Source organism: Podarcis bocagei (assembly GCF_964188305.1).
Source record: "Podarcis bocagei genome assembly, contig: HAP1_SCAFFOLD_44, whole genome shotgun sequence".
Classification (NCBI taxonomy): Eukaryota; Metazoa; Chordata; class Lepidosauria; order Squamata; family Lacertidae; genus Podarcis; species Podarcis bocagei.
The window spans coordinates 30,259-52,235 of NW_027670336.1; the positions used below are offsets into that span (position 1 = coordinate 30,259).

General features: G+C 42.4%; 1 protein-coding gene and 1 long non-coding RNA gene across 3 annotated transcripts in view; one reads left to right on the forward strand and one right to left on the reverse strand.

Moving 5' to 3' along the window:
• LOC308579497 overlaps positions 1 to 16,530 on the forward strand; it is a 40,769-nt gene extending 24,239 nt beyond the window's left edge. The window contains exon 3 of the long non-coding RNA XR_014004507.1: positions 16,484 to 16,530. This is a non-coding gene — a long non-coding RNA (uncharacterized lncRNA). The remainder of the gene's footprint in view (positions 1 to 16,483) is intronic.
• Positions 1 to 21,471, reverse strand: part of LOC308579475 (uncharacterized protein) — a 40,146-nt gene extending 18,675 nt beyond the window's left edge. Inside the window, exons 1-4 of one of the 2 annotated variants that reach the window (XM_081214023.1) lie at positions 21,395 to 21,471; positions 19,699 to 20,191; positions 19,421 to 19,502; positions 19,054 to 19,136 (exon numbers count right to left, since the gene is read on the reverse strand). In XM_081214023.1, the coding sequence (XP_081070149.1) occupies positions 19,054 to 19,136; positions 19,421 to 19,502; positions 19,699 to 20,100 (567 nt within the window). In that variant the 5' untranslated portion in view covers positions 20,101 to 20,191; positions 21,395 to 21,471. The remainder of the gene's footprint in view (positions 1 to 19,053; positions 19,137 to 19,420; positions 19,503 to 19,698; positions 20,192 to 21,394) is intronic. The other variant, XM_081214021.1, reaches the window with a different exon arrangement.
• Between the last annotated feature and the right edge of the window lie 506 nt (positions 21,472 to 21,977).

Sequence of the window (21,977 nt, forward strand, 5' to 3'; positions counted from 1 at the left end):
ACCACATGTGGAATAAGGTTCCCTCATTTTGTCTGCATCTCCAACATTTATTGCTGATATTTATTTATTTTGACTGATTTGGATGGGGTCAGGTACCATCTAAAAATCAGATGGCATGTGGTGAATTTTAAGTCTTTTTTCATAATTTCCCCCATTTTTCATCTTCATTGGATAGCCACAATCGTGTGCCCATTTCACCATCACCTCCTAGTCCTTAAGGTTCCAGTCCAGTAACAATCTGTGTGGTTTTGATATCTTTGTATTATTTAATAATATTATTATATATATTTTTTTAAAAAACGCTGTTGTTCTGTCAAGTCCATTTATTTTTTGTCTGGAAAAAATTGATTAGCTGGTAATCTATCTTTTTTACTTTTGTTTTCCTTTTATATTTTTTCTTTTTTGTATTTTTAGCATATAATAACAGTTGTAATTATATGGAAATGTGATAATAATATTGAAATGAATAAAATGCTTAACTCGCCAATATTTTTATTGTTTGCGGCTTCCCAAGAAAACTCAAGGAGATTCTCCCCTTTTTGGCTTTTACCTCTTACCTTTATAACTGTGTCTTTACATCCCAAAAGTCATAGAATCATAGAATCATAGAGTTGGAAGAGACCACAAGGGCCATCGAGTCCAACCCCCTGCCAAGCAGGAAACACCATCAGAGCACTCCTGACATATGGTTGTCAAGCCTCTGCTTAAAGACCTCCAAAGAAGGAGACGCCACCACACTCCTTGGCAGCAAATTCCACTGTCGAACAGCTCTTACTGTCAGGAAGTTCTTCCTAATGTTTAGGTGGAATCTTCTTTCTTGTAGTTTGTTTTTTTTTTTTTTTTTTTTTTTTTTTTTTTTTTTTATGAGGATTCAGTTTAAATTTATTGGCCACCATCACTGCTTCCTTTTTTTTTTTTATAAAATTTTTATTGGTTTTTCAGAATTTTTAAAGACAAACAAACACAGAAAGAACAAACATACATGTATAAATTCATAACATATTTTCATAAACCTCTTTTCTGGGACTTCCCCATACCTCCCCTTTCTGCATCCCAATGTCCAGAGTTTTGTAGCAACTCCCAATTGTTACTTTTCAACCTCTGTCAACTTAGTCCTCTCTATATTCTGATCTTATATCACTGTATCCCTTTGTTTCTAAAAACCACAGCACATTAACATTCATTAAGTTTATAGTAGTCCTTAAGGTAACTTTTAAATTTTCTCCATTCTTCTTCCACCGTCTCTTTTCGTTGGTCACGGATTCTGCCTGTCATCTCAGCCAATGTCATATAGTCCATCACTTTCATCTGCCATTCTTCCAGAGTGGGTAAATCTTGTGTCTTCCAATACTTTGCGATGAGGATTCTTGCTGCTGTTGTAGCATACATAAAGAAAGTTCGGTCCCTCTTCGACACCAATTGGCCGACAATGCCCAGGAGAAAGGCCTCTGGCTTTTTAGGAAAAGTACATTTAAGTACCTTTTTCATTTCATTATAGATCTTTTCCCAAAAGGCCTTAATCTTCGGGCATGTCCACCAAAGGTGGTAGAAGGTACCTTCAGTCTCTTTACATTTCCAACATTTGTTATCGGGCAAATGATAAATTTTTGCCAGCTTGACTGGGGTCATGTACCACCTGTACACCATTTTCATAATGTTTTCCTTTAAGGCATTACATGCCGTAAATTTAATACCGGTGTTCCATAACCATTCCCAGTCATCTGACATAATGTTATGACCAACATCCTGTGCCCATTTAATCATGGCTGATTTGACTGTTTCCTCCTGTGTATTCCATTTCAGCAACAAATTATACATTCTGGATAAATTCTTAGTATTAGGTTCTAGCAGTTCAGTTTCTAATTTTGATTTTTCCATCTGGAAACCAATTTTCCTGTCCTGTTTGAAAAATTCCACTATTTGATGATACTGAAACCAATTTTGTACCTTATGCTTCAGTTTCTCATAGCTTTGCAATCTCAACTTATCTCCATCTTGTTCCAAAATTTCCCAATACTTCGGCCATCCGACCTCCATATTGAGTTTCTTCACTGCTTTGGCCTCCACTGGTGAGACCCATCTAGGGGTTTTGTTTTCCAAAAGGTCTTTGTATCTTCTCCAAACATTAAACAATGCTTTTCTAACAATGTGATTCTTGAAAATACTGTTAACTTTATCATACCATAAATATGCGTGCCAACCAAAAGAGTTGTTAAAACCTTCCAGATCTAAGATGTCTGTATTTTCGAGGAGCATCCATTCTTTCAGCCAGCAAAATGCTGCTGCCTCATAGTACAATTTCAAGTCCGGCAGGGCAAATCCCCCTCTTTCCTTCGCATCTGTCAGTATTTTAAATTTAATTCTGGGCTTTTTGCCCTGCCAGACAAATTTTGAAATATCCTTCTGCCACCTCTTAAAACATTCCATCTTATCCAGGATCTGCAAGGTCTGAAACAAAAATAACATTCTAGGCAATACATTCATTTTAATCACAGCGATTCGGCCTAGCATTGACAGTTTCAAATTTGACCAAATTTCTAGGTCTTTTTTAATTTCCGACCAACATTTTTCATAGTTATCTTTATACAAATTCACATTTTTTGATGTCAAATAGACCCCTAGATATTTCACCTTCTTGACCAGTGTCAACCCTGTCTCCTCTTGGAACTTCTCCTTTTCTGCATCTGTTAGATTTTTGCCTAAGACTTTGGTTTTTTGTTTATTCAGCTTGAATCCAGCTACCTGGCCAAACTGTTGTATTATTTCTAACACCTTTTTCGTACTAGCGTTTGGCTCTTGCAAAGTCAATACTAGGTCATCTGCAAACGCTCTTAACTTGTAATGTTTAGCTCCGACCTGGACACCCTTAACCTGCTGGTCTTCCCTTATCATATTCAGCAACACCTCCAGGACTGAAATAAAAAGTAATGGGGAGATTGGACACCCTTGTCGTGTTCCTTTCTCTATCTTAAGTTCCTCCGTCACTACATTATTTACAATCAATTTAGCTTTTTGTTCAGAATATATTGCAGCCATACCATTCTCAAAACCTTTACCTACCCCCATCCCCTGAAGATTCTTTAACATAAAGCTCCAGGAAATATTATCAAAGGCTTTCTCCGCGTCCACAAAGATCAATACTGCTTTGGTGTTTATATTCACCTCTAGCTTTTCCAAAATGTCTATCACATTTCTAACATTGTCTGCCAGGTGTCTTTTAGGGAGAAAGCCTGCCTGGTCCCTATGAATCTTCTCCATCAACACTCTTTTAAGTCTTTTTGCCAAAATGTCTGCAAAAATTTTGTAATCCACATTGAGTAAAGATATTGGGCGGTAGTTCTTCAATTGAGTCTTTTCAGTCTCTGTCTTTGGTATGAGTGAAATATATGCTTCTTTCCACGATTCAGGTGCCCTTTTTCCCTCAAGGATCTCATTACAGACTTCTTTCAGTGGTTGAATCAACCATTCCTTCAGTGATTTGTAGTATCTTGAAGTCAGCCCATCTGGTCCTGGAGATTTGCCTAGTTGCATATTCTGAATGGCAGCCTCTATCTCTTGCTCTGATATTCTCTGGTTCAAATCAATCTTGTTTTGATGAGAGATTTTTTGTAATCCAAATTTTCCAAGGAATTTGTCTATATCTTCTTCATTTTGCGGGCCTTGGGTATAAAGCTTTTTAAAATAGCCTAAGAAACAGTTTCTAATCTCATTAGGTTTAGATATGTTCTTTCCATCCACTTCTAGACTTGTGACTGTATTTAATTTCTGCCTTTTCTTCAATTGCCATGCCAGAAGTTTACCACATTTGTTTGCCGATTCGAATGTCTTTTGCTTCATCTGTTTTATCTTCCATTCAATCTCTAGGTTCATCAATTCCATATATTGTGACTGATATAGCTTAATCTCTCTTAAAATCTCCTGGGACTTTGGCTTTGCTCTTAGTTTTTTCTCTCCTTCCTTTATCTTTTCCAAAATCTTTTCTTTTTTCTCATTCTGTTTTTTCTTCTTTATTGAGTTTTGTTGAATCAAGAAGCCTCGCATCACGGCTTTACTTGCGTCCCAGATCACTCTTTTCTCAACGTCAGCCCTCAAATTTATTTCAAAATAGTCTTTTAAAGTTTTTTGGGCCTTCGTAAAAATTTCCTTGTCTCGAAAGAGGGTGTCATTCATTCTCCATCTAAATTGACCAGTTGATGTTAGTTTCATTTCCATCTTCACGGCGTTATGGTCGGAGCAAGTTTTTGGGCAGATTTCTACCTTCTTAATCTTTGGAGCCATACCACTAGTAATCCAGATTTGATCGATTCTGGTCCAGGTCAGCATTGCTTGGGAGAAAAAGGTTCCCTCTCTCTCCAGAGGGTTCCTTACTCTCCATATATCTATCAAGTCCATGTTTTCAGTCATTTCAAAGAAAGTCTTAGGCAGTCTCCCTTCCTTAGTGATTGTTAGTCTTTGTGACTTATCCATATTCGTAGAGACCACGCCATTCATGTCTCCCATCATTATCATATTATAGTCCAGATAGTCCGTAAGGGTTTCATGAAGTCTCTTAAAGAAGTCAGATTTGCCTTCGTTTGGTGCATAAATTCCAACAACTAACAGTTTTTCTCCTTGTACTTGTATCTCCACTGCCAAATATCTCCCTTGTTCATCTTTAAAAATCATTTTTGGGGCCCATTTTTCTTTCACATATATTACAACTCCTCTTTTCTTAACTTTATCTGATGAAACAAATTCTTGTCCTAGCCTTTTGTTTGTAAGTAGTCTCCTATGGGCTCTGGTTATGTGTGTTTCTTGTAGGCATATCAAATCCAATTGTTCTCTGTTCAAAATGTGAAATACTTGTCTTCTCTTCAAAGGCCCATTCAGTCCATTACAATTCCAGCTAAGGAATTGTAGAGCCATCTTATTGTTTTCTTATAGCTCCTCCAACAGCTCCAAGTTGTTGCTCTTCTTCTGATGGTAATGGTTTCTGTCCAATCGAAAGGTTGAGAATGTCTTCTTTCTTGTAGTTTGGATCCATTGCTCCATGTCCGCTTCTCTGGAGCATCAGAAAACAACCTTTCTCCCTCCTCTATGTGACATCCTTTTATATATTTGAACATGGCTATCATATCACCCCTTAACCTCCTCTTCTCCAGGCTAAACATGCCCGGCTCCCTTAGCTGCCCCACCCTCCCGCTTACAGGATATCCCTTCTACAGATGTCAACCCAGACCCAACAATGGAAAACCCTCAGCCCAATTCCTCGTGACCACAAGACTATTTATTACCTGCAGCAACAACAACAAAAGACACCAGAGTGGCCACAGTTATCTCTTTCCAAAGGATATAGACTGACAGGGAGGGGGCTGACAAAGGGGGAAAAGTTGAATTGCAAGCACATTCTCTCACCTTTTAAGCCTCAAGACTCTGGGCCCCAGGACTGAAAAGATATGTAAAAGATCACGGTTGCCTCAAGATATGCAACTGAGATTTCATTAGTATGTTGTGTGTTATTATGTAGGAATGCTGTGTCTGACAGTATGTTATTTCCACAAAGGGGGGATTCAATTTTTGTGTATAATTGCTTTTATGTTCAATGTATAATGTCTTATTGCCTACACCCCAATGGAGGATTCTCATGCATTTTAAGCTTTCTAATACATCAGGCTATTGCGTAGACCAGTATTTAGATTAGATCAATTTAAGTGGTTAAAATGAATGTTCTGCCAAAAATGCGATTCCTCTTTCAATCAGTCCCAGTAATTGTGAAAGATGAATGTTTCAAAAAATGGCAGAAAGAAATTTCCAAGTTTATCGGGGGTGGGGGGTGGCAAAAGGCCAAGGATAAACCACAAGATACTTACAGGCATAAAAGACAGAGGTGGTTTTGCCCTCCCAGACCTTTCATTATATTATGAAGCTGAATGCCTGGTATGGATTAGGGACTGGGTGAAGTTGGAAAGGCAAGAAGCATTAGAATTGGAAGCACATGACAATAGATTTGGCTGGCACTCATATTTATGGCATGGGAAAGGGAAGGTACATAAAAGTTTTTATAACCATATAATTAGGAAATCACTAATGAGCATATGGGAGAGATACAGTGGTACCCCAGGTTAAGTACTTAAATCGTTCCAGAGGTCCGTTCTTAACCTGAAACTGTTCTTAACCTGAAGCACCACTTCAGCTAATGGGGCCTCCTGCTGCTGCTGCACCGCTAGGGCCTGATTTCTGTTCTTATCCTGAAGCAAAGTTCTTAACCTGAAGCACTATTTCTGGGTTAGCGGAGTGTGTAACCTGAAGCGTATGTAACCTGAAGCGTATGTAACCCGAGGTACCACTGTATAAAGATATGTTAGAACAGAAGACCCCTTAGTGGCTTTCAACACATGAAGTTTTACTGCTCAAAACGCTTGGAAAGAAAGGAAAGTGGCTTACATATGATGACTTTTTAAAGGATCAAGAAGGAAAATGGAAACGAAGAGATTACAAGGAAATAAAAGACCACTTTCAGAGTTAGTTACGCTATCGGCAACTACATGAAATATACAAAGAAGACAATAAGAAAGGATTTAGCTACACGACATCTAGATTTCAAAAGGAAGTCATAGAAGGGAAAGGGAAGTTGCTGAAAGGTGCATATAGTATTCTGCTAGAATGGGAAACAAAAGATGAAGAGGTGAAATCAGTCATGATTAAATGGGCACAAGATATAGGTCATAATATAATGTTTGAAGATTGGGGAAGATTGTGGAAAACTGATTTAAAATTTAAAGACTGCTCTTTGCTGAAGGAAAATTACATGAAAATGATGTATAGATGGTATATATCACCAGTGCAGATAGGAAGAATATATAAAACCGGCTCAAATATATGTTGGAAATGTAGGGAAAAAGAAGGGACTTTTTACCATATGTGGTGGGATTGTAATAAAATTAAAAAAATTCTGGGAAATGATATACAATGAGTTGAAGAAAATGTTCCAATTAACTTTTGTAAAAAAGCCTGAAGCATTATTGTTAGGTATTGTAGGGAAAAAAGAAGAAGAAATGCACCTTGAGCTTCTTGCCGTGCAGCAGAAAATAGGGCATGTCCCCTACTACAGAACTGTAAGAAAGGTTCAGAGTGAAGGACACAGATTTCCACGCTTCCACCCAAAACTGCTGGGGCAACCCTGTGTCAAAGAGCATGGCTTCGGATGCCTCCTGCAGCGTTCTCTACCTGCATTCTGCAACTCCATTCTCCTGAGGAGAATTTGCTAGTCAACCTGTGGCGTATGCTTTTCTGGCAGAAGTTCTGCAACGCAGACCTGGTGAACTCTCCACCGCGATCTGATTGAAAGCTCTTGACCCGCAGTGAGAACTGTAGTTCTACTGCCGTTATCCAATCTTTCACCAAAGCAGCGGCCTCTCCCTTGTGCTTCAGAGAGAAAAGCCACCCATTTCTGGAATAATCATCCACCAGAGATAGCAGAAATTTGGCCCCACCCAGACTGGCAACTGGCATAGGACCCCAAAGGTCTGCATGGACTAGCTCAAAAGGTTTTGTGGTTACCCTGTCAGACCTAGGATAAGAGCACGTCTAAACCTTGGCTTTCTTGAAGGCCCTGCATTTGCTGATTTATTGCTTTCTCCATCAAGCCATGCTTCCCTCTTGAGCACACTCTGAGAAGCATGACCCCGGGTAGAAAAACAAATAGCAGACACGCAGCGTCTTCCGTGTGTGAGAAAAGGGGAGTGAATATAGTCCAGACAGCTTCTCTAAGCTAAAAGCTTTATTTGCAAGCACAGCATTACAAGTCCATCGGAGCTAAAACCCATTGCATCTTTCTCCTCTCGCTCTCGGAGGAAAAGTGAAACCAAACTCACAGAACAAAGAGATGAGGTGACTTCTGTCTTGGCTTCCTGTAGAAGCCTCTCTCAGGTACAGGGCATACCAGAGGTCAACCCATTAAGCACCAAACTCCACACTGCATTCCAGGTATGTCACATGCTTTCATCTTACACCCCTCTTTGCACCCTGGGACCTTCTTCACGTACCCACACCTGACATGTGACATTCTCTGGTGCCAAACGCCATGATGGCACCCATCATGGATGGGAACGTTAGCACACCGTGCTTGTGCATCCTCAGTGGGACATTTACCTGCAATACATGTTTCTAGCACAAACAGCCTGTCTTTGCACTCAACACTGACCAGTTGTCGCCCAACTCTGGAAATGGAACACACATTATTTTCAAAACACACTTTGAACCCATCATGGACAAGAGAGGAAACAGAAAGCAAACAGCACTGCATCTCTGGAATGACATAGGCCTCAATCTCCGCCTGCAAAAAAGAACAATAAACAGAGCCAGACATAATTAGTTGGCGCTTGGAACCATCTGCAAGAGTTACACTTCTTCCAGTTTTCACAGCCTTGCAGTTCCACAAAAAATGACTAGATGGCGATGGCATAAAGTGGTGACTGGCCCCACTGTCAATCACCCAGCTCAGCCCGTGGCCTGGTCGCAGTTTTTCACTGTTGCCATAGCAGCAGCCAAATGATGCTGTGACGACATGTCTCTGCCAGTTCCCTTGTTATCTTGTTGCCACAGAAAACGGCCTTGGAAGCATCCTGTGGCTCCACTGGACAATTCTGGACCAGGTGAAATTCAGAGCCGCACCGAGACTTCGGGAAGGAAAAGCTTTCCCTGTTTCTTCACTTCTCCCTTCTCCCTTCACCCCCACTCTTGGGCGCAGCACAGCCTGGGCCTGCTCAACCTCCAGCTTTCTACCTGTAATGCCTATAATGGCAGTGACTTTTTAAAAAAGTAATACTTTGAGCCCGTAGTTCAATTTCCCAGAAGCTCCCCTTGCCCCGGAGAACACTTCTAGCATTCCATCTCCTCTACCTGTCGCATTGTTCAGCAGTGGGGAAAGTGACTTCTTCACACCGGATGTCCATTTGGTATGGCCCTTTCCAGGTTTTTGCCCTCTCATTGTGTTTGTCTTTCATTTGTTCTCCTGTGTGTGTTGCCAGTAGAAGCCACAATTCTGTGGGTACTCTAGGTGGTATAGAAAGCACCTGGAAGTTCCCTATAGGTTGAGGTGCCAATCAAACTTCTGTTTTGCAATCTATAAATTCCAAGTAGCAGTACTGGGGGTGGTTCAGATTCTGGGGCAGTGCTTTTGTCCAGCAGAGGCTGTCACACGGCCAGCATACTTTCCCTTTAAAGCAAACTTGGGTCTCCAGCTGGTTTTGGACTACAACTCCCATCACCCCTAGCTAGCAGGACCAATGGGGAGGGATGATGGGAACTGTAGTCCGGGAGCTCCTGGGGACCCAAGTTTGGGAAACCTTGCTTTAAAGCAGCTTTTCTTTTTTTCTTTTTTTCTTTTTTATAATATTTATTAAGATTTTTTGAAACACATAGAATTATAAAATACAGTTCACACAACTAACAATTTTTAAAAAATAAAGAGACATAAAAGAAAATGATTATATAGATAGCAAGAAAAACAAACATAAAAAGTTTAAAGTTTAAAATTAATTCCATCCTTCAATCTCCTTTATCTCATCACCTTAGTTCTTTGACCCCCTCACACCTCCCCTTTTGTATTCCCATTTAAAAAGTCCTTTCAGCAAATCCTTACCCTCTGTCATTTTTCATAACTCTGCATCATCACCTATTGTAAATATATATTTCTAAGTATTAACAATCTATACTTGCATACACTTTAAAAAACTTTTAACCAATACCACTTATTTTCCATCCAGCATCACTTTAACTTTCCTTAATTTTGCAGTGTTTCTGCAAATAATCTTTAAATTTCTTCCAATCTTCTTCCACCGACTCTTCTCCCTGGTCACGGATTCTGCCAGTCATTTCTGCCAGTTCCATATAGTCCATCACCTTCATTTGCCATTCTTCCAGAGTGGGTAGATCTTGTGTCTTCCAATATTTTGCGATGAGTATTCTTGCTGCTGTTGTTGCATACATAAAAAAGTTCTGTCCTTCTTTAACACCAACTGGCCGACAATGCCCAGGAGAAAGGCCTCTGGTTTCTTCAGGAAGGTATATTTAAATACCTTTTTCAATTCACTATATATCATTTCCCAGAAGGCTTTAATCTTTGGGCACGTCCACCAAAGGTGAAAGAATGTACCTTCAGTTTTTTTACATTTCCAGCATTTATTATCGGGCAAATGGTAGATTTTTGCAAGCTTGACTGGTGTCATGTACCACCTGTATACCATTTTCATAATATTCTCTCTTAAGGCATTACATGCCGTAAATTTAATACCTGTGGTCCATAACTGTTCCCAGTCAGCAAACATAATATTATGTCCAATGTCCTGTGCCCATTTAATCATCTTGAGTATTCCATTTTAACAGCAAGTTATACATTCTTGAAAGTATCTTAGTTTTGGGATCTAACAGTTCTGTTTCTAACTTTGATTTTTCCACCTGGAAGCCAATTTTTTTATCCAAATTGTAAACCTCTCTTATTTGATAATGAAGCCAATCTCGCACTCTGTCTTTTAATTTCTCAAAACTCTGCAATTTCAACTTGTCTCCTTCTTGCTCCAAAATCTCCCAATATTTTGGCCACCTGGCCTCTATATTGAGTTTTTTTTTAGCTTTTGCCTCCATCGGTGACGACCACCTCGGGGTTTTATTTTCAAGTAAGTCTTTATATCGTGTCCAGACATTAAACAGTGCTTTCCTGACAATATGATTTTTAAATGCCTTATGTGCTTTAACCTTGTCGTACCACAAGTATGCATGCCATCCAAAAACATTATTAAAACCTTCTAGGTCCAAAATGTCTGTGTTCTCAAGAAGCAGCCAGTCCTTCAACCAGCAGAAAGCTGCTGATTCATAATAGAGTTTAAGGTCTGGCAGGGCAAATCCCCCTCTTTCTTTAGCATCAGTTAATATTTTAAACTTTATTCTGGGTTTCCTGCCCTGCCAGACAAATTTAGAAATGCCACTCTGCCATTTCTTGAAACAGTCCATCTTGTCTATTATCTGTAACGATTAAAACAGAATTTAAAAAAATCCTTCCAGGAATTTTTTTATTTTGCCTATGGCAGACCAACACGGCTACCTATCTGTGATTGAAACAGAAATAACATTCTTGGCAATACATTCATCTTAATAACTGCAATTCGACCCAACAAGGAAAGCTTCAAATTTGACCATATTTCTAGATCCCTTTTAACGTCTGACCAACACTTTTCATAATTGTCCTTAAATAAGTTCCCATTTTTTTTTATTTTTTTTTGCATTAAATTTTTATTCGTATTTAGTAAAAAACAAAAAAAATAAATAAACAAACAAGTTTACATATCAAGCAAATTAACCATTACATAAGTTGTTGTTCCCATTTCCCATTTTATACACACAGAAATTAAACATAGAAATTCATAAAGATAGAAACTGTTTTGTACTCTGTCAGGTCTTTGACTTCCCTCCACCCTTTTGGTAGGTTTCTAATAAATTCCATGGTTGCGTATTTATTTTTAATCTTAAGATTGTCGCTGATAGAGTTTTTCTCTCCCCGCCAGATCATCTTATAAATCTGTTCCAATATAATTCCAAAATTTACTCCAATTTTTCTTGAATTTCTGTTCATCTTGGTCATCTAAGTTCCCATTTTTAGCTGTCATATTGATCCCCAGGTATTTCACCTTCTTGACCACTGTTAAACCTGTCTCATTCTGAAACCTCTCTCTTTCATTCATTGTTAAGTTTCTCTCAAGCACTTTGGTTTTTAGCTTATTCAACTTAAATCCTGCCACCTGACCAAACTCTTGGATCAGTTCTAATACTCTTTTGGTACTAGATTCTGGCTCCTGTAATGTCAAAACTAAATCATCTGCAAAAGCTTTGAGTTTGTATTGTTTAGCTCCGACCATTATACCTTTAATCAGATGGTCCCTCCTAATCATGTTTAACAGAACCTCCAGGACGGAGATAAAAAGTAAAGGGGAAATTGGGCAGCCTTGTCGTGTCCCTTTCTCTATCTTAAATTCCTCTGTTGCCACATTGTTAACTATTAATTTAGCCTTTTGCTCTGAATAAATTGCACTTATACCATTTTCGAACCCTTGACCAACCCCCTGAAGGTTTTTCTTCATAAAACTCCAAGAAATATTATCAAAGGCTTTCTCAGCATCCACAAAAATTAAAACTGCTTTTGTGTTGATTTCCTCTTGCAACTTCTCCAATATGTTAATTATATTCCTCATGTTGTCAGACAAATGTCTGCCTGGGAGAAAGCCAGCTTGATCCTTGTGTATCACTTCCTTTAAGACTTTTTTTAACCTCTTGGCCAAAATGTCAGCAAAAAATTTGTAATCCACATATAAGAGAGATATGGGTTGGTTGTTCTTAAGTTGTGTCTTTTCAGATTCAATTTTCGGTATAAGTGTAATGAATGCTTCTTTCCACGACTCTGGCACTTTTTCCCCCTCCAAAATTTCATTACAAACCTCCTTTAGTGGTTGAATTAACCAATCCTTCAAAGTTCTATAGTATTTTGAGGTGAAACCGTCCGGCCCTGGAGATTTCCCCAACTGCATATTCTAAATGGCGTCTTCTACCTCCTGTTCCGTGACTTTGTAGTTCAACATTGTCTTGTTTTCTTGTGAGATTTTTTGAAGTCCATTTGTTCTCAAGAACTGGTCTATATCAAACTCTTTCTGTGGCCCTTGTGTATATAATTGTTTAAAGTACCTCTGGAAGCATTTTCTAATTTCCGCTGGATTCTGGATATTTTTTCCCTCCACTTCCAAATTGGTAATGGTATTAAGTTTTCGTCTTTTCTTCATCTGCCAAGCTAGCAGTTTCCCACATTTGTTTCCCGATTCAAAAGTCTTTTCTGTCTTGCCCACAAAGATGGGACCTGTCCAAGTTTGTATTTGCTTAGATTTTGTTTTCCTCATGACCTTTCTGCATTTTTTATTTTTTAAGAGGGCAAATTGAAAGAGAAATTGTATGACAAGTAGCGGAAGAATAAAAGGGTACGTTTGGGGGGAAACAAAACTAAAACCTGGGGGTGGCCTCCTCAAATATTTTTTGGGGGGCCCAAGAGCCCCAGGCCTTTAAGAGTTGGCAGCTATTCCCTACACCCACAGGTCTCAGGACGGTTACAACATTTAAAAAACAAAATAAAAACACAAAACACCACATTTTAAAAGGGCATTGTCAATCAGCCAAAGGCCTGGTTTAAAAAGTGTGGATTTGCCTGGCTCCTAAATCTGTATAATGGTTTTTCAAACCTTTGTATGAATTCTTTGATGTGAAGTGAAATGGGAGCTCTGACTGAAGCTCTTTCCACATTCCACACACTGATAGGGTTTCTCCCCTGTATGAATTCTTTGATGGAAAGTGAGAGAGGAACACTGACTGAAGCTCTTTCCACATTCAAAGCACTGATATGGTTTCTCTCCTGTATGAATTCTTTGATGGGGAGTGAGAGAGGAGCTCCGACGGAAGCTCTTTCCACATTCCACACACTGATACGGTTTCTCTCCTGTATGGATTCTTTGATGGGAAGTGAGAGAGAAGCTCTGACTGAAGCTCTTTCCACATTCAAAGCATTGATAGGGTTTCTCCCCTGTATGAATTCTTTGATGGGAATTGAGATTGGCCCTCTGACTGAAGCTCTTTCCACATTCCACACACTGATATGGTTTCTCCCTTGTGTGATTTCTTTGATGGAAACTGAGAGAGGAGCTCTGACTGAAGCTCTTTCCACATTCCATGCACTGATAGGGTTTCTCCCCTGTATGAATTCTTTGATGGGAAGTGAGAGAGGAGCTCCGACTGAAGCTCTTTCCACATTCCACACACTGATAGGGTTTCTCTCCTGTATGAACTCTTTGATGGGAAGCGAGACAGGAGCTATGAGTGAAGCTCTTTCCACATTCCACACACTGATAGCGTTTCTCCCCTGTATGAATTCTTTCATGGGAAGTGAGAGAGGAGCTGTCAGTGAAGCTCTTTCCACATTCAACACACTGGTAGGGTTTTTCCCCTTTATGAATTCTTTGATGGGAAGTGAGAGAGGAGCTATGAGTGAAGCTCTTTCCACATTCCACACACTGATAGGGTTTCTCCCCTGTATGAATTCTTTGATGGGAAGTGAGAGAGGAGATCCGATTGAAGCTCTTTCCACATTCCACACACTTATATGGTTTCTCTCCTGTATGAATTCTCTGATGGGAAGAGAGATTGGATTTATTATTGAAGCTCTTTCCGCATACTACGCACTGATAGGGTTTCTCCCTTGTATGAGTTCTTTGATGGGAAGTGAGAGAGGAGCTCTGATTGAAGCTTTTTCCACATTCTATGCACTGATATAGTTTCTTTCCCATGAGATTTTGTTGATGGGGAGTGGAACAGGAGTTCTGACAACAGCTTTCTCCACACTCCAAATTTTTACGTGGCCTCTCCTCTCTGGGGATTTTGTCGTGGTCACCTTTGTTCTCAATTTCCAATTCATCACAATCTGCAATGGAAACAAAAGGGATTAGAGCCTCAGGAACAAATGGAGAAGAACTGAAGGGAGTTGGGTGTGTGTTCATTACCTGTGTTGTTTGTCATTAACCAACATATTAATTATGAGATTCTGATGTGTTGCTGAATGTTGGTTTGTTTGATATACAGTAGTGGTCAAAATTATGGAAGAATTATGGGAAAAGGGGTATTTCAGAGGTTTGATGGCTCAAACACTACTTCTTTGGGAGTAATATCATAAAATTATATATCAATGGGAAGATAATTTAATCAAGAATGCAAATCAACAACGTTTATTTAATTATCTGTATTCTATCAAATGTTATAGCCAAATAACCAGAAAAAGGAAGCACAATTTGCTTAATTTGTAAAACATAATAAAATTATAGAAATGGCACAAAACGCTGATTGGTCACCCAGAAAGAGATGTAAAATTGTACTATTAAGTGAGTTATGAAGAAATTAGATGAAAGATTGGGGAAAACAACCAAAGATGGCCTTTCTATAATTTTGAAGAGGTATAAGGAAACTCAATCACTACAAAATCAGACTGGTAAAGGCAGGAAAAGGTGCACAAAGGCAGATAACGATTGAAGAATGGAGAGACTGTCCCTACATGACAGAAGAATATCATCTGGCTGTATACTAGATGACATGGCGCAATGTAGTGTGAAGTTGAGTGCAAGGACTGGTCTAAGGAAAAAGCCATTGTTATCTCTCAAACAAAGATTGAAAATGTTAAACCCTTGTTAACTGGACAGCGGAACAATGGGACAGTGTTATTTGGAGCATTGAGACCCAAATCTCCTTGCTTGGTAGTGACGGCATGAAATACGCAAGGAGAAAAATCAGAGAAGATTTACATCCTACTTGCATTACACCGACCGTAAAACACCCAGATAGGTGTGATGATCTGGGGTTGGATGGCAGCAAAAGGTGTGGGCAGAATTTGCATCATTTGGGGAATATAAATGCCCCAAAATACATAAATGAAATACTTTAGCCCAAACTGAAGCATTCCGCGGGTGATCCTTACCCAGATACTGAAGCATTTATATTTGTTTGTTTGTTTGTTTGTTTGTTTTCTATTTCAACAGGATTGAGTTCCATGTCATTTTGCTACTTTGTGCAAAAGGTGCTTTCAAGATACAGTGGTACCCCGCAGGACGAACGCCTCGGAAGACGAAAAACTCGCTAGACGAAGGAGTTTTTCGTTTTCTTAGCCGTTTCGCAAGACGCATTTCCCTATGGGCTTGCTTCGCAAAACGAAGCTTGCCCCGCAAGCTCCGGGGATAGCGGGGAAGCGCAGCGCGTCTTCCCCGCTGTCCCCAGACCTCTTTTGAAGCAAGGGGCGACGGGGAGAAGATCGCTTCTCCCCGTTGCCAGCCCCACAATCTCCGGGGACAGAGGGGAAGGCGCGCGCGCCCTCCCCTCTCTCCCCGGACCCCTTTTGAACCAAGGGGCGGCAACGGGGAGAAGCAATTCTCCCCGCTGCCCCTTCCCTTGCTTTAAAACAGGTCAGGGGACAGAGATTGCGGGGCAGGCAACGGGGAGAAGCAATCTTCTCTCCGCCGCCCCTTGCTTTAAACAGGTCCGGGGACAGAGGGGAAGGCGCGCGCTGCTTCCCCTCTGTCCCCGGACGGTCTCCATAGGAACGCATTGATTGATTTTCAATGCATTCCTATGGGAAACCGTGCTTCGCAAGGCGAAAAACTCGCAAGAAGAAAAAACTTGCAGAACGAATTAATTTCGTCTTGCGAGGCACCACTGTAATCCCATTTCACTGCCGGAATGGCCTGGGAATAGCTCAAACATTAACCCAATTGGAAATCTATGGAGCTGACGAAAGAAACTTGTTAATCAAAGGCAACCCAGCAATAAAGCCAAATTAACAGAGGCAATAATTCAGTCTTGGTTTCACATTCTTACAGCTGCAGAACTAAAAACTTAATGCTAAGGCGTTGTAAGGCCGTAATGAACGCTAAAGGTTACCAATGGTTACCAAAGGTTTCACATATTTTCTTTATGAATGCTGTTCTAATAAATACTCCTTCATAAAAGTCATTGCATTACATTTTTCATTAAATTATCTTTCCATAGCTCTTTAATTTTATGGTATTACTCCACACAAAAGTGGTGTTATGAGACATCAAAGCTCAGAAATACACTTTTCACAAACGATTTCCACAATTTTGGCCACTAGTATAAGTTGTTAATTTTAAAGTTAATGTTCTTTTTATATGGGATCAGATTATTATTATTTATGTTTCATGATTTTATATGTGTTGGAAGCCGCTCAGAGTGGCTGGGGCAACCCAGCTAGATGGGCAGGATAGGGGGAAAAAAAAATACTATTATTACCACAGTGGTACCTTGATATAAGAACAGTCCTGTTCCGGAAAAGATTAAGTTTGTAAACCGAGGTACCACTGTATTACTATTACTATCATCATCATCATCCTCATCACTGCTACTACTACCTGAGATTCCATAAGCCCAGTTCTTCTCTGGGATGAATTTTGTTTGGCCCAGTCATGGCATCCCCTTTATCTCCAATGTCAGTCGTCTCTTTGGTCAACCCAAGACTGACAGGAGCAAAAACAAAACCAGAAAACCTGAAGCTACTTATCTTTCCTAACAATTCTGAAACTGACATTTAATATGGCCTGGGGAGTTCAGACCAGCCCAATCCTGGTAGAAAAAGAAATAATTTGTGAAAGATTGTTCAAAGGAAAAACTGTAATTTACTGTTTATTGTGGGGGTGTTAGGTTCCCAGGTGTTATAGGGGGCGCTGTTGAGCTCTGTGAAAATAGATGAGGTTGGTCCCAGAGGTATTTTTTGAAGTTCCAGGCAGATATGACGATCCCACAGGGAGCCTTACCAAGAGAGGCCACGATCCCACGATTCTCCTCCATGACGTCCTTATGCAGAGCTCTCTGCTCAGGATCCAGCAACGCCCACTCCTCGTCCGTGAAACAAACAGCAACATCTTCAAAGCACACTGGACCCTAAAAGAAAAAGGGAAATGTCCTCCTCTGAGACAGCAGAAATTTGATCTACTACACAATGCTCTGTTGTTTCATTCCTGTTAATTGCAGTGTTGTTTCAATAGGGTTGCTTTGCTGCACATTTTAAATATGGATGCTTACTTTATTCTGCATTTTAATTCTGGGTATTCGTCTTTGTGCAAATACGTGGTTCTCCACATTGTGTTTTCCAAGTCATAAGATGGAATATCCACTTTCTCCTTTCCTCATGAGCTGTTCTCGGGAGTTCCCTCCCAATGCCCTAGAGCCAAATTCAAGGGGTTCATGGGGGCATGGAGGGGGGAGCAATGGGGGGCAGGCCCCATTTTGTAGTGGATGGGGCTGGTTAGGTGAATCCAGGCCACTATTTGTTCACATTTGTCCACCCCTTAGAAACCAATTTTAGCATTCATTGATCAATCTTGTATAAGGTTACCAAATTTTTTTCAATGAATCCGGGGACACTAAGTATAAATAAATAAATAAATATTACTACATGTGTGGGACGTTGATGATGCAGCAATGGGGGTGGCAGAGGGGCGGCCAACACCTTGACCTCAACCACCACGTTTCCCCTTCCTCCAAGGCTTCTATCTCCTCTCTCCATGAGCCTGGGTAGCCCCTGAGTTGTTGGTTCTTCGGTGGTGGTGATGGGGAAGCGCTGTGCGGTGGGTCAGGCATGGAAGGCAAAGAAGGAAGGCCAAAAGCAGCCGCAAGGCTCGGGCAGTGCGATGCCTCCCTTCTCATCAGAGCAGCCCCAATTCCATTCCTACTTGCATGCTAGCAGGAGGGAGCGTAAATCCCTTAGCTGCAAAGCGAGGCTTTACACTGCCTTTCGGAGCAGCCTCATCCCAACTGCTGCTTGCGTGCGTGCAAGCAGTAGGGGGCAGGGATCTCTCAGGCAGCTCTGGGCTGCTGAGTCTGCCACTGCTGCATTTCCCGGGGACATTAGGTGAAATCTGGGGACATTCCAGGGATGGTATTTGTCCGCAGAATTATTGACAAATCTGAGGACTGTCCCTGGGAAAAGGGGGCGTCTGGTAACCGAAGTCAAGAAATAAAATAAGACTGTTTTGAATGGCCATCTGTCTCTAGCATGATCTAGCAGAGATTCCTGCAATGCACAGGGTCTCCTGGCTCTGAGAGACAAGCAGGGAGGGGGGCTTCTGGCAGAAGGAGAGGGATCCACCGGTGGCTCTTCCTTATCCTGACTCACCTCTGCCTCCCGACCTTCCTCTCGCACTCGCCTCCTTCCTCTTCTGCCTCTGAATCTGCACTGCATTCTGCCACAGAGTCTCCCAGCTCACTAAGCCCTGTAACCCCTTCAGCTTCTGACACCTCCTCTTCCCAGGCTTCTCCCTCTTCTCCCTCTGACCAGCCATCCTTCTTCTACCTCCACTCCTTCGGCTCTGAGCCGTCTTCCCTTCCTGGTTCCCCGGCTGCTTCCTCCCACCATTCCTCTGTCCCCAACCAGTGCATGACATTGCTCCATCCCTCGGCCTCTGTCGCCACAAGGCAGCTTTCCCTGACCTGATCTGGTCCCACAGCCGCTGCTTCCCTTCTGACCCCATGAAAAGACGGATCAGGAAGTCTTGCCGGCATCATTCTGTCACCTGCAAGAGAAAAACAGTGATCAGGACGCCTGGAGTGCCTGCTTCTCTCACAGGTGAAACAGGGCATCTCTTACTACAGATGGGCCTTTGAGAAAGCCTTACCTACTGAGAGCATTTGGACATTTGTGCCCATTTCATATGTTTGTGGTGCAGAAATAAATCTCCCCTCTTCTGGACCCTTGCTCCCAACTGTCTCCCCACAAAACAAGATGATAACAACTCTCAGATGAGTTGGAAAACCAACAGAATGAAACCAAATGGGGAAAAACCACCTTCCTCCTTACCCAGTGGCCTCTCTCTGGTGTCCAACGGAGGCCTCTCTGCTTCACAGGAATCCAGGTCCATTTCTGCAAAGAGATCTTTTCCCTGAAAAAGAAACAAGGATTCAAAACAGAGAATGGTGAGAAATATTAGACAGAGAATGGCAAAGACTTGAAGGGTGCGAGATCTCATTCCATGGATGCTTTCCCAGAAAAAGGATGGGCCATCAGCAGACCATTATGGGATGTTTTCCTTCCTGTTTGGAGCCCGTTGGGAGTATCCAGAGGAAAGTCTCTCTCACCTGCTTCCTCTCCTCTGCCTGACTCAGGAGGAAACCTTCGGCCAGGGCCACCGCCTGGGAACTGGTCTCCACTCCGCATTCCCTCACCCAGCTCTCCATCTCCAGGGGAAGGACAGCCAGGAACTGCTCCAAGATCACCAGGTCCAGCATCTCAGCTTTCGTGTGCCTTTCTGGCTTCAGCCACTGATGGTCAAGGTGGTAGAGTCGGCTGCAAACCTCTCGGGTTCCTTTGGCCTCCTGGCAGCAGAACTGCCTCAACTGCTGGCTCTGCACCTCTGAGCGGAGGGTGTCCTCCTCACCCAGGATCTTCTGCACTGGGTTTTCCCAGAATCCCCCACTGCTCCCAGTTTGGCTGGCATGGCCTCTTCCTGCTTCAGGGCCAGCTGAGTCTCGCTCATCCATCTGTGCTCTCAGGAAGCCTCTGAGAGATCGGAAGGAACCCTTTGGTCTTCTGACGAGTTCTGCCCGACTAAATGAGAAGCTCTAGCAAATCCTACAAAGCAAATACATTGTTCTGTTACAGAATTTGTAGGACAGGTGGGGATATGGTTCCCTGAGCAAGCATGGATGAGTCTTGCTGGGAACCAGGGCTGGGTTGCACTGCATCCCAGACCGTGAGCTATCTTTTTGAAAAGAAAGAGGAGGAAGAGGAGAAGAAATAAGTCTCTCGCCTTCTAGCAATGCAAAATGTGGAGGCAACTGGAGGGATTTCTGGGAGATTAATCAACCTGGTTTCTGCAGCCTTCCAGTCAATACATGAAGTCAGAACCAACAGACAAGAGAATCGTTTGTATCTTGTGAAAAATGGATGCTTGGCTCTAGCGGGGGTCCACACCCGGGGGTCCTCAGGAGTTCCTCCCCCACCCCCACTCTCCTGCTTCTGTCTCCTTTTCTTGCACTTGGACTCTCTGCCGCTCTCCAGACAGACTCCTGGGGTGGGGTCCCTTTTTCTTTGCTCTGAGGGCCAGGTATGTATCTGATCAACCCCTGAGGGGTTACCCCCTTGATATTTAGATGGGTAATTATTATTATTATTATTATTATTATTATTATTATTATTATTATTCTGTTAGCTAGCTTATCACACACACAGCCATTCATGCCAAGGTCCCTGGAGGCTTGGTGAGTAACAGCGCCCATTTCCGGCTGCTTTGCCATCAACAATCCCTTTGGGACAGAGAGGATGTGGTCCTGGGATGCCATGCTCTGGGTGCGAGGGGATTGCTGCAGTGGCCTCCGTGGGGAGCTGCCCTTGGAGATGACTGGGGAAACTGGTCTGCAATGCAGCAGCCAGACTATGGACTGGGATCCCTCTCTTTCTTCCTGGCCTTTCTCTCCCACCTTAACTTCCTTCCTGCACGTGGGGTTTTCTTTTGGGGGGGAGGGGCTTGTCCACCTCCTCGTCCAGCTTTGGAAAACCATTTGCACATGTTTCCTCTGTCGTGCAATGAGGCTGAGCGATGTCACACAGAGTTAAAGTCCCAGGGACTCCTTTGTTTAAAGAGGGGAGATCTTTTCTGAAGGGGGGGCGGAGAGCCAAGTGAGTTTGGGATCCTCTGATCTCCAGGAAGGAGAGCGTGGCAGACCTGGCCCCTCCCGGATCAGGCCCCCCAGGCATCCTCCCCTGCTGCAGCCCTGGGACCCCCCCCCCCCGTCTCCCCACTGCACCCTCTGGGGGGAGAGAGAGGAGACTCACCAGATCCCAGGAGGGGACAGCGAGGCAGCCCTTGCAGGAGAGACCCCAAAGCAAGGAAAGGACTGGGGAGGGAGGCGCCTTGGCTCTGGAGGACCTGCCCCCTCTTGCTTCCTGGCCTTTCTAGGAAGGCAGCTCACTTCCCTTTAACCCTTGCCAAGCCGAGTCCCTCCAGCTCAGCCCTCTCTCGCTTGGCAGAACCTCAGATTCTTATTATTTTTTATGGATTAAGGGGGGCAGCTGCCCCCCTGGCTACGCCAATGCCCAGATATCCTTTTGGGGGTGAGGCTCTTGGCTGGACTCTGAGCATCTCCCTCCCTTGGGCGGAAGCCAGAGGAAGAGCTGGCAGGGAAAAGGGCTTTGCAGGAGGCAAGGAAGCTCCTCCTAGAATTCAGGAGTGGAGAGATAGGAGGGGATCCCAGGGTCATCTAGTCCAACCCCCAGCAATGCAGAAATCTCCGCTAAAGCATCCATGGCAGATGGCCGTGCGATCTCTGCTGAGAAACCTCCAAGGAAGGAGAGTCCACCACCTCCCAAGGGAGACCTTTCCCCTGCCAAAATGAGTAATAATGAGTAATAAATTAAA